We start from the raw sequence: 12696 nt of genomic DNA, 5'->3' as shown, positions 1-12696 counted from the left end.
CAAACTGAAGTCATCAGGCCGTCTCAGCCCCCAAATAACAGCTCTGTAGAGCCAAACAAATGCTGGAAGGCTGAAGAGAGGGGTTTGTGGAGATGAGGAAGGAAAGGGGGAAAGTGCTGAGGTTAGGAAGTGTAAGTCCCTCAAGGTGCAAGTGAGAGACCAGCCCCAGCCCCAGAGGACCTCCAACTGTCAGGCCTCATCCCCCAGAATTCGCTAATGTCCAGAACAGCTGGATCCAGCCCCTCCAGATGCAGACAAGCCAAGTGGAGCTTGAAATTCCACCAATCCCTGAGTTTGTCCCAAGATCAGGCCACAAAATCCCACCAATCCCAGGCTACCCTGGAAAGCTCCACCCCACACCCCACCCCAAAAAACCCTATATAAAGCCTGCCTCCTGCTTAGTTCTGGGCTGCTTCTTTCTCTCTGGAGCATAGGCAGCCATCCTGTGGTTTTTCCCAAAAAAAAATTTGTGTGGGGTTTGGTGTGTGGTGTGACTTTGTGGTATTCCTTGGCTTCTGACTGCCAGGATACCTTTCCCTTCAGAGCTGTAGCACATTGAGCTGTGACTCAGATAGGCGATCCTGGTGCCTGTGCCCCCCCTTGTGGTCTGAGCCGCACTGAGACAGCACTAGAGATTCCAATATTACTCGGACCTTTACACATACATCAAGCAATTGGGGAAATGGAAAGAGATTCCCCATCCATAAGGTCAAACTTTCTCTTTTCTCCACTTCAAGCCCTGTTTGTTTTTGTTTGGTCCCCCACCCCCACCCCCACCCCCATTTTAAATGTTATGTCTTAAAACTTACCATGGATGGATCTGCAAGTTGGTTGCAAAGAGAAAGCCATGAGCCTGACTGATCAGGAGGAGGAGAAAGCAAAGGAGTAGGCCAGCTGCAGCTTGAACACACCCAGTACATACATACTCCTTACTCCTCGCTGGCTGGTGCGTCTCAGCTCCCTCCTGCAGCATCTGCCCTCTATAGTCAGGAGTCAGAAACTTTTTATCTCTAAGCCTTCTTTCTTCTCAGCTTACTAGATTCAGTTTTATGGGGATTCAGGTGTCTTCTAGGTATGAGTGGCATTAGACTGTTTTATGCTGTCCCATTTCAGTTAAAAGCTGGCTCTGGAATTGTGGTATGGCTTCTCTCCTCTAGACCCAAGCATGCTTGTTAAAAGGTTTCCTCCAAAATCTCTGTCCCATGTCAAGCGAGCCACCTGACTATGTGACAGAGAAAGGAGAGCAAAACAAAATAAAGGGACAGACTACTCCCAGTGGGGACTGTTGCTACTCATCTCATACTCTTGGCTTTGGTTTAACTCTTAATTTTTGCAAACGTATAAATCTTATCTCAAGATTTGTAAGACTCTTGTGTAAACTTTCTGTTTCTGTAAACTTTCAAGATTTGCAAGCATACTGTGTATAATTAAAAATCTGTAAAGTCTTTAACAAGAATTAACTTAAAATTCCTACCACCAGGGTTGATACTTAAAAATCTATACATAGGCCGGGCGGTGGTGGCACACGCCTTTAATCCCAGCACTCAGGAGGCAGAGCCAGGCGGATCTCTGTGAGTTCGAGGTCAGCCTGGTCTACAGAGTGAGATCCAGGACAGGCACCAAAACTACACAGAGAAACCCTGTCTCCAAAAAACAAAAAGCAAACGAACAAGCAAAATTTATACATAGGTAATCTTAAAGGACACATGTGACTGGCTGCCATCTTAGCTGCTGTATCCCCATCGGGATGGGGGTCCCACACCCCTCTCTTTGGTATCACAGTCTGCTTTAACTCCTCAGGAACATGCTTTGTGGGCACACTGGATTCCATAGATTGCAGTAATACCTTAACCCTTAATCTACCACACAGCCTCTATGCCCAAACATTTACAATGTTTCAAGTTTACCACTGCCTACCCCGTGGGTGGTCTGGGACGTGTGCGCTGGTGTACCTTTTTCAAAAACTAGGGATGATACCCAGTGAAGAACCCTTGCTGACTCCATCACAGGGTTATAGTGGCACAGAATGACAAACGAGTGGTTCAAGCCCTACCCTTTCTAGCAGTCCTGGGTGTCACCACTGGAACAGCAGGACTGACTCCTTCCCTAGCTGTTTACCTCGGTTTCCTCTAAGTTCATCCAGGATCTCCAGTGGCTGGCTCAGACCGTCCTTACCCTCCAGGGCCAAATAGACTCACTGGCCAAACTACAAAATTGGCAAGGATTAGATATACTAATAACATAGAAAGGTGGTCTTTGTCTCTTCCTCGGGGAGGAATGTTGCTTCTATGTCAGTCAGTCAGGTATAACAAAAGATAACATCTGACAACTCCAGACAGATCTCAAAAAAATATATAAGAAACAGTTCAGTGCCTCTGGCCAGTGGATCATTGACAATCTAATATGGAATTGGATGTTTCCCTTCTTAACCCCGCTGCTACTCCTTTTCTTAATCCTACTAGTCACACCCTGACTTACAAATTTCTTCTCTAGATTTTTTTCAACAACAGATCCAAAAGATTTCTAACCAGACTTTTAATCAGTTGCTATTATCGGATTACTGGCCCTCACCTGTGGAGCCTGAGGCCTGCAACTCCCTGATATTACCCTGATGGTGATGATCAAGCTGCCCAAGGTCTTTAATGTCCCCATTCAGCAGGAAGTAGTCTAATGATAATGTCACACCCTTTTCCAACTCCTGATTATTTATCAACAGTAAACAAAAACGAGGGGGGGGGGGGTGGCGTGGGGGGGGGGGCCTGGCCACTCAAGTGGCCTACATTCCTCACCCCTGAGAACCTCCAACCACCAGGCTCTGCCCACAGAACACTCTAAGCGCCATAATGGCTGGACCCAGCCCCTTGAGATGCAGGTGGCAAAGCTCCACCCTACAGAGTTAAAAGCCCAAGATCAGGCTACAAAATCCCAATCCCTGAGCTTGCCCCAAGATCAGGCAATAAAATCCCACCGATCCTAGGCCACCCTAGAAAGTTCTGCCCCCAAGAAACCCTGTATAAAGCCTGCCTCCTGCTCAGTTCTGGGATGCTTCTCTCGAGCAGAGGCAGTTACCCTCCTGTGTTTTTCCCAATAAATCTCTTATGTGAGGTTTGTTGTGCAGTGTGACTTTGTGATATTCCTTGGCTCCCAAATGCCAGGATACTTTCCCCTTCAGATCTGTAACACTTACAGGAAGAACTAAGAAAAATCACTTCGGGGAACTGCAACTCTTACCTGACTATATATTAGAATAAGACAGTCATAACTGCAATGGAATAAGTTAACTGTACTATTTATTGATAATGGAATCATATTGGAAAACAATCACAAAAAAACGGTCTTCTGAATAATTTGCTTTACTAAGTGAGACATTTCTTTGAAGTACAACATACAAAAGATTGTCAATATGTCAGTGAGGAAGCCCTTGACTGTATAGATATAGCAGTGACGTCATGAGCTCTACCCCATATCAAGGAGTTACGTTTTTATGGGTGAGGTGGTTTTTATTTTTAATACCTGTTTCTCAATGATGAACCATATTTTTGCTGGGTTTCATGGAATAGATTTACTCACATTGAGATGTATGGAAGCTATTTTTGGTCAGTGGGTGAGCACTTACCCCTGGCTATAAGTGAAGGTGATAAGCAGTTTTGCTTCTGAATGTAGAAAGGTCTATTCAGTAGTATGCTTTTTCGGTGAAGTTTCCTTTTGGTCTTTGGCACCTTAATTTCTTCCTTTGGATTTTCAGGAAAAGACAGGGGTATGGGAGACACTGGCACCGGGGACCTTGGTGGGAGACATTTTGTTGAGACTACTTTAACCAGTGGTTGAGCTGCTTGGGTAGTAGTAGGCTTGGGTGGGAGTTCCTGGCAAGGATTTAAAATGGAGCTTTTGGAATTCTTCAGGTCCTCGTGAGCAGCAACACACTGTTTTGCAGTGGATGAACATCTTAGCAACGGTTTAGAGTTCAACTTACATTTGCCAGCACTGCTCCAGTTCCATTTGGAAACGTTTTGATCTGACTTGCCAGAACCGGAACTGGTTTTTCTCTTGTCTCGACTTTTCTCTACACTCGAGGTCTGTAGAATCAATGTGTCAGGAAACTTCGGTGGCCTGCCTTTCAGTGCAATGGCTTTAGAGGAAGCAGGTCGTTCTGCCATTGAAAACATGGAGCTGTAGAAAGTGCTTTGCAGCCTTGGCTTCTCTTTTTGGATGGTCATATGTTGTAATCTTTCCAGTTCCAATAAACGAATTATTAACCGCTCAATGGAGCTTTCCGGAGGGTCTACGACTGCCTTCCAGTTTTCACACTTTGAGAGGGCATATTTGTGTAAGTCCAGAGTGTTGAAAGGAGCAGGGAGAAAGTCAGCATATGCAGACATTCCGTTTGCTTCCTCTGGGAAAGATCTCTCCATGTGTTCTATTGTTTCTGGCTTTAAGTTCAGGTCCATCTTTTTAAAATAGCTGAGTAAAGAGTCATTCATTTTCTCATTTTCTGATAAGTCACTTTCATCTGTGACATTCTCTTCCACACTGCTGTTTCTGTATTTGAAATTCCAATTAGAAACGGATAAAGAGTCACCATTGTTGTTTTCCATAGTTGAGCATGAGTTAAGACGAAACTCATTTCTATCCTTAAGAAAGTCTCCATCGGCATAGGGCCAGCAGAGCCCTGCTGGCACTGACTGGCCAGGATAAGGACTGACTTGCTTGCTGGCTGTCAAACCCGGAATACTTGTTAATGAGTGGTTTAGGGTGAAGAGCCTGGGACTGTTGGATGCACTGAAGCCAGTTTCCACTGAAGAGTTTTTAAATTCCCTTAAAAAGAAACTTCATTAACTAGAGGCTTGTTGACTAAAATTAAAATGCTATTAATTGATGAGGTTGGAGAGATGACTGGGCAATTAAGAGCACTTGCCCTTGTAGAGGACCTGGGTTCTCAATTCCCAGCTCCCACACAGTGGTTCACAATCATTGATAATTCTAGTTCCAGAGGATCCAATGCCCTCTTCATGGACATTAGGCATTCATATGGCACACATGCATACATGCAGGCAAAATACTCATAGATGTTAAAAAAAAATCTCTAAAAATAATATTAATAACCTTTATCAAAGGCAGGTTAATGTTTAGTTCCCAATAGCATTCATGTATGTAGCTACCTCTAAAATGTTAATTTCCAAGCATACTTAAATTAGATGCAACTACATAAATGTCTTAAGGTATACATTAAAAAACTGGTGGGCAACTCTTTGTGCAAGCACAATTAAGCCCACAATTAAACGGGGGTGGGTGGAGCCAAACCACGGAACATTGAGTTTTTAGTTAGGTTTGGTTTTGTTTGTATGTTTGCTTATTTTAAAGACAGCTGGAGAGCAGGGAGCAGCAACACCCACCTGCAGACCTAGCTACTTGGGAAATGAAGGCATTCAGACAGCTTGAGCCTAAGTGTTTGAGTCTAGCCTGGACAGCAGTGACAGACAGACAGACAGACAGACAGACACACACACACACACACACACACACACACACACACACACACACACACACACACGGGGCGGGAGGGATAATTAGAAATACTAACATTGAAAGATTTCATGCACCTTCTTGACAGTCTCAAAGGCTTCTTAGTTCTTTTAGGTTCAACATTTAATAAAAATATCAATCTAAGTCTTTAACAAATACTTTCATTTGTAGAAAAAGTGATTAAAATGGTCACTTAGGTGGGAATACTGGGAATGCTACCTTGCCTTTGAAACACCACAGGAAAGTCATTTGAAATCTATGATTATTAACAGAGAGGAAGGAGCCCCAGTAGTACTGCAGGAGAGAGGAACATCAGAGGGGAAGCCTTTGGCACTAGGGAGAGAGCAGCATGGAGAGGGCATCTTCTCGGAGCGCATCTCAGCCAGGGCTGCTCTGAGAAGCAGGACTTTCTTAAGGCTGAACTGTAAACATTTCTCCAAACTGAAGGTAAGTTATTGTTATGTCACCACTTTCTTTACTTATTGATAATAGACTGAGGAGAAAAACTAGTAAACTACTTCATTGATACCAAACTCCTAAGAATGTAATAAACACATTCTTCTGGTTACTCCTCACCACATTCTTTAATTTCCGCATTCACTGATAGAGAGTAGCTAACTCACACACCTGTGAGTGGTGGAACTTCATGCTGTGTCTTAACCATTGCACCATGCTGCCACACTTGGTGCTTGCTCTGATAAAATGCAGTGCCCTTCATTTGACCTCTAGCCTGAAATCCTTGTTCCCAGCAGAGTTCTTTCTGGTAAAAGTAGGCTTTCCTATCTCCTTCAGCTCCACCATTCCATTAGGACTAGTCCCTCCAATTCCCTGTGTCTTGGTTGTCCCTTCAAGCTTGGACATAAGGCAAGCTCTAGACTGGGGTTCATGCAGGAAGTATTCTGACCAGGGGATGATGCTCACTCCCTGGTGAGCCACTCTCTTGTTACACTTGTTGTAAAGAGGAGTAGAACCCAAGATAGCCATTAACTAGGAATACTCTATGTGTAAAGTGACACAAAACAGTGCCCAGTAAAAGGTCTCAATCACATGTTACTAATCTGAATCGTTACGAAGCAGTCTGGCTGCTAACACACAATAAAATGAACCTGAAAACAAGAATTCAAACCCAGCGAAGGTCTTCTGAGAGGATATGCTGTCATGACTGTGAGCTCGAATTAAGCTATGTCCACACCCTGATCTACCACCATTGATGTGAGAGTTTGACAAGTTTCTTAACTTTCACCCTCCCCTAATGTCCTGTAAAAGAGGAATGCTGGCAGCAAGCTACCCTGTCAGATTTCTAGGTGGGTTAGATGAGTTTATATGTATGGAATTAAGTAGTTCCTAGAATAGAGAATTGTACTTTTGTGCCACATCTCCTTTCCCTCCAATAAGAAGCCCAGCTCCATCCATCCAAGTCTCACTGTAAGGGTTCATTCAGTACACATACACTGGCAGTCTTTACTGTCTGTAGCCACTTGCTATTTTAGAATGAATTTCTATAATTTCCTATTATTTGCACAGGATATCTTTCTCCCTGGAAGTATTTGATCTTTGTATCTCAAGTAATTAATTAATGGGTATATTTAAATCTATTTCAGTGAAATATTAGAAATCTATTTCCTGCTAGGTTTGGTGGAACACACCTTTAATCCCAATACTTGGGGTTAATCCTCTGAGAGTTCCAGGGCAGCCAGGTCTACACAGTTAGACCCTATCTCAAAAAAAAAAAAAAGGAGATATTTTTCTTACCTGCTGTCCAAGGTACTTCCTTTATTGACAGGAGAATTCCATAGCTGAAATACCCCTTGGTTACTGTTCTGCTAATACAAAAAGTACACACAGTGTTTAAAAGCTTTGAGAATTTCAGCAGCAGTAACTGAAGAGTGTGAGGAAGAAATCGCACCTGTACTCTGCTGTGAGCATGCTCTGAGATGGTCAGCTGCAACACCAGCTGTTCTGCCGGAGTTTCCAGATGGTTCTACAAGGCAGCAGGAAACTTGAATACAACACAGCCCTGTTTACTATTCACATTCTAAGTAAAGTCCAATGTACTCCCAGCTTTCTGTTGTTTTTGGCACTGTTAATTAATGAGACTTAGATACCACTAATACTACCTTTACAGTTAAATGTTTCACACGTTGATATAAAGGGTACATGGAAAGATTATTTTCACCACAAAAGAGGATATTGACCATTTCAAATGCTTCAAGACATTTTAAGAGCACACATTACTTTCCTTTTGATAACGACTAGAAAACTGTATTTATTGCTGCCAAGTTCAATTTACAACATTGTTATACTGAAAAAAGCGAATGTAAACAATCTTAGTTTTCTTTCTTTTGTGATACTGGGGATTGAGAAGGGCCCTGCACATACATGCTAAGCAAGCACTCTCCCACTTAGCTGTAGCTTCAGCTACATTTTCATTTCACTAAGTTGTCCAAGAAAATCCTGAACCAACTGTGCCATAGACATCTGTTTGCACCTTCACCTCCCAAGTCCCTGGGATTACAGGCCTGTATTACCAGACCATCCAAAACAGTAATTTAATGACCAACATACAACTCTGTAAAATGGCAAAGGTCTTGACTTGTTTAAAGAACTCTCTGGAAATAAAATTTCAAGTTTAGCCTTAAGAAAGAGAAAAATTTGAAAGAGCATGCAAATAATTTTTTTAAGAAGAATGTTTTATGAGTTACTTTAAGCCAAACATCCTTACCTTGTTAGTTTTGCCTGAAAGAATATATATGAAAAATGTCAATTAATAGTTCTATAAAATAGGTTAAATCTTAAATCCTTTAATCTGTGCAATTCTCGTGGTATAATATACACATGCAGGGCTTCTCACTACCTGCCGGACCATCCTTTCCAGGCGGAAGGTTTTCATTGTCAGCAAGGGGTTCTTCTGAATCCAAGTTCCATGGAGAGAGATTCTAAAACAATATTCATTTTAAAGGATAAAGTTTGTATTGGTGTTTCAAAGCCCGTGTATACCCCTTTACATCTTCTCTGGGTAAAGGCTGACAGAGGGCTCCCTCTGCCTCCTCTGCAGAGGTAGGCGGTCAGCAAGCACATCTCTGAGGAGTGTGCCGCCTCCTCTTACCGAACCATTACCAGCTTGTTTGGCGGGAGATGGAAAGGCATCTACAATATATGGTTTTGTTAAAAAGAGTGGTACGTGGGTTTTCAATACTGATTTTTAAAATACAATGAAACATCCTCGTCAGTGTGTCTCTGGTATGTGATGGCTCATCAATCAAGCATTGTGTACTGAGTGCCAGACCTGACAGACCCCAGCTTCTTCCATCAACTGCAGAAAAGCTCCAATCCTGTGTTATACTCAATACTAACCAGCTCACTGCTTATTCTGGATTTTAGGTATTAGGAAACACATAGAAAAATATTACAAAGAAAGCCAAAAATAAGTGGAAAGTACCAATATCTACTATTGGGCAGATATTCTGGGAGAAAACTGGGGTGAGTGTAGAAGGTGGTTCCAAAACTTCCTTCTGGAAAAGAGTGGCGAGGTGCTTTAGCTGAGAAAAACTTCTGTTGGTGAATCTCTAAGCAAATGACATGTTAGGTGTTACTAGGTAGCACCTTTGTACTGTGGAAGAAGAAACTTGCTTCACTGCAGTGTGAAGATTTAATTTACCCCCAGAGAGGTTTCTCCTGATAGGGTGGGTACTTGGGTGTATAAAGGAGGCTGCAGATTATCCATCTTTAAGGATTTTGAAAACAAAATTAATACTTTTCTACTGTCTTGAGTAATCTAAATAAGGCCAGTCTCCATGAGAATCACCAGAACAGGGAAAGCAATTGAGGGTTTCAGAGCACTTGAGTAACATGCTTAAGGTTTGTATTTGGTCTTAAGCACTGGGAAAAAAACAAAAACAAACAAAAAACACTACAAATTCTAATTCAGGAAGATGAGGGTAAGGGACCTGTAACGTGACTCAGGGTTAAGAGCACTGACTGCCTTTCCTGAGGATCTGGGTTTAACGCCTAACTCACAATTGTCTGTCACCCTAGTCCTGGGGATCTGACACCCTCTTCTGACCTCCATAGGCACTGGATGCATGTGAACAGACATACGTGCAGGCAAAACACATATATCCATAAAAATAAAGAATATCATTTCCCTTTAAAAAAGATGAAGGTGAGAACCAGCTATTGGCATTTTGAAAAGAGCACAGTGGATCCTCAAGCTTCTTTGGGTTACATATTCCTGGGACAGTGGCGTCTGGAATATCACATGTGAGAAAACCATATCCTTATGTTGAAATGGGAAAGAGATATTGAGACAACTGAGCTGTTTATATATGGAACCAACATGCCAAATGGTAAAGAAGACTAGACTGCCAATTTCTCTAGGGTTAGGGCTTGGCTCTGTTTTTGGTATCCCAAACACCTTTACTGATGTGTAACAAAAACAGGGAGAGCATTGCCTAATTGATAACAAGTCCCATCCTTAATGAGATTATTTCCATTTGTTTCAGCTGGGTTTTTGGTTGGTTGGCTGTTTTGTTTTTCACTTGGTGATCAAAGTCTGATAAGGGGAAAGCTCAGCAGAAACTGCTCACAGAGCAAAAGCAGAGTTATCGCCACAGCAGGACCCTGGAGCCCTGCCCCTGCCATCCAAAATCTCGAATTCAAGAGCACTGCCATACCTCCTGAGAGACGCTTGACACAAGAAGGTTGGTGCCACAGTTCTCGTCGTTTTTCCTTCCCATTTTGTTGGAGTTGTTCTTCTGTCCCCTTGAAGTCCTGTACGTTGGAGAACAGGCAGACTTAGGGGAAGGTCTTTCATTTTTATATAAAGAAGCCTGTTTTGTTAAGAAAAATGCTTAGAAGGGCTGGAAGTGTAGCTCAATGTCAAAGACCTTGGGTTCTAATCCCAGCAGCACCACCACGCTACCACCCACAAAAAGCTTAGAAAGCAGAGAGGGGACCGTGTAACATTAGAAACAGTGGCAAACCGGACCAGACAGACAAAATAAATGGCAACATCTAGGTGACCGGATATTAGGAAATGAGATCCAAAGGTTAGATATCAGATAAGAAAATGTAAGACAATTTGGGGAAAAACAAATACAGTGAGTTATCTCAAATTTAAAAACAGATTCCAAGCCTGCTTTTAGTCATTCAAAACAAAATGTGCCACGCCTGAAAGCAAACTAACCTTTCCACCCAGGCAGGGCAAGAATCCCATGCATAGTTCACTAAAAGGCGTTTTCCAATACCAAACTATTTGGTGTCTAAAATGCCCCAGTAGTATTTAAGGTAAACATATTCGATAGAGAGCTGTATGTTAATGCAGTCGCTATAGACTAAGGTCTGGATAATCAGAAAAGTTACAGACCACTGTAGTAGCCAGTAGATCTGCTAACGGTTTAACAAAGTGTTGTCTCCGGGAAATATGTATAGTTCAGGTAGCTTATGAACCAACAAACGACCTGATCCACTTCTCTATACATGCGGGACTCCGGGGCTGAAAAATGCAGAAAGCAGCAGGCTCCTAAGAAGTGGGGGCGCCATTGGGATCACTCAGATGTGTGCCCCCCAGTAAGGCACCACACCCGGAGGAAGGGCTGGAGGAGACCTTCTGTGACCTCCGGTTCAGAGTGTGCAGCCTTAGCTTCCCGTGGGCGGGGAAGGTCACCCTTCCCTCCACCGGGTTCGTGGCCCAGGACGTCAGGGAGTCCTTCAGGGTGGTTTGGGCTCTTACTTGTTCACCTCGAAGACCCACGTGTCCTGGCCGGCGTTGTCTTCCTCGCCTCCAGCCCCGGGTGCAGGCGCCTCCGTGTGCTGCGGGAAGAGCTCGGCAGGCGCCGGCTGCGCCTCGGCCTTCCTGCGGCGGGAGGACAGGGAGAGCGGCGGCTGCGAGCCGCGGGCGCCCCCGGCGGGGTCGCACCCGGGCCAGGCCAGGCCGGGCCGGGCCGCGGGAGGACGCGTCGCCCGGCAACTACCTCGGAGCTCCACGTTCCACCCAGGCCCGAGCCTCTTGGGGTCGCAGGGACGCCGCCAGCCTGCGGTGGCGCTGCCCCAAGCCCCATCAGCCCTGCCAATGGTCCAGCCAACCTGACATCCTCAGTGCCCCACCCCTGTGGGGCCCCTGTTTCTTCCCCAAGATCCTCCCGGGTTTTGCTAGTCCTTCTTAGCCCTCTGGGAAACTTCTGGGGTCTTTTAGATCACTCCTGGTCCTTCTCAGGCCTCCTTAAAATTTCTGGGACTTTTTAGGCCCTTTCTAAAGGGCCTCCCTGGGCCTTCCTCCATTGCTTTCCTTCCCAAGGTTCTGGGCTTCCGAGTGACCTGTGAGCCTTCTTGGCCCTGGTGAGGCTCCACAGGCCTTCTCGGGGTGGGGTTGAGGACTCTTGCAGTGGCCAGCAGGCCTGTGGTACCCAGGTCCTGGCCCACAGACCTCCATTCCAACATCTGTTCAAATAATATCCCAAGCCCACCTCTTTTTTTTTTTTTCCCTGTCTAGGATACTTTTATATTGTAAGAGACCAGTTTTGTAACCCCAAATGAACATCTCTTGCCCCCTCCACAAATTAAGTGGAAAAGAAAAATAATATATATACATATATAGATTATATACACTATAATTGAACTTATATACATATAAGTGCCTTTTCCCAGAACAGTTGGGTGTAAGGAAATTTTTTAAGAGTCACTTTCTATATATAAGTAAATGACTACTAAAAATGTCAGTATAAACTGGGCGGTGGTGGCGCATGCCTTTAATCCCAGCACTCGGGAGACAGAGTCAGGCAGAGTTCTGTGAGTTCGAGACCAGCCTGGTCTAGATCCAGGACAGGCACCAAAACTACACAGAGAAACTCTGTCTCGAAAAAACAAACAAAAAGTCAGTATAATAAGCTAATGACATTTGAGGGGCTTTGTTTGATTTGGTTTTGAGACAGGGTTTCTCTCTGTAGCCCTGGCTAGTCTGGAACCCGCTATATAGAAACCACGCTGGCCAAATTCAGAGATCTCTGTCTCTGGAGCTGCCAAGTACTGGGATTAAGGAGATGTGTCACCATGTCCAGCTTTGAGGAGAGATTTTTTTTTTAATTGCTTGTTGATAATACGTTGTCTGATTGAACACCAGGCTCTAGACTCATTTCCAAAAGGCTCAATAAGTATTGAAATACATTGGCTCTTTAA

The 12696-nt window shown here is 44.0% G+C and overlaps 1 protein-coding gene across 2 annotated transcripts; it reads right to left on the bottom strand.

The window, feature by feature from the left end:
• Positions 1 to 3272: 3272 nt before the first annotated feature.
• On the bottom strand, positions 3273 to 11644 carry Fam217a (family with sequence similarity 217 member A). Of its 2 annotated transcripts, none has more exons than XM_052729054.1 (7): positions 11255 to 11644; positions 10197 to 10293; positions 8378 to 8459; positions 8246 to 8259; positions 7430 to 7504; positions 7276 to 7346; positions 3273 to 4815 (listed from the first exon to the last, which is right to left on the bottom strand). In XM_052729054.1, exons 2-7 carry the CDS (start codon positions 10257 to 10259, stop codon positions 3588 to 3590), a joined length of 1533 nt encoding a protein of 510 aa, XP_052585014.1. In that variant the 5' UTR covers positions 10260 to 10293; positions 11255 to 11644; the 3' UTR covers positions 3273 to 3587. The 2 variants fall into 2 exon arrangements, with proteins under 2 accessions (XP_052585014.1, XP_052585015.1); XM_052729055.1 differs by having other exon boundaries at positions 7276 to 7343; positions 11255 to 11642.
• Positions 11645 to 12696: the final 1052 nt, after the last annotated feature.

Source organism: Peromyscus californicus, unplaced genomic scaffold (assembly GCF_007827085.1).
Source record: "Peromyscus californicus insignis strain IS unplaced genomic scaffold, ASM782708v3 Scaffold_8__1_contigs__length_139910024, whole genome shotgun sequence".
Classification (NCBI taxonomy): domain Eukaryota; kingdom Metazoa; phylum Chordata; class Mammalia; order Rodentia; family Cricetidae; genus Peromyscus; species Peromyscus californicus.
This window is presented reverse-complemented; position numbering and strand designations above follow the sequence as displayed.

Bases quoted from the DNA above. Each gene is read 5' to 3' on its own strand.
- Fam217a (XM_052729054.1), bottom strand. From the start codon at position 10,259: ATGGGAAGGAAAAACGACGAGAACTGTGGCACCAACCTTCTTGTGTCA. The intron at 8,460-10,196 runs GTATGGCAGTGC...ATATTGTTTTAG, and splicing joins TGTCAAGCGTCTCTCAGGAG to AATCTCTCTCCATGGAACTT. The intron at 7,347-7,429 runs GTGCGATTTCTT...TTTTTGTATTAG, and splicing joins ATGCTCACAGCAGAGTACAG to CAGAACAGTAACCAAGGGGT.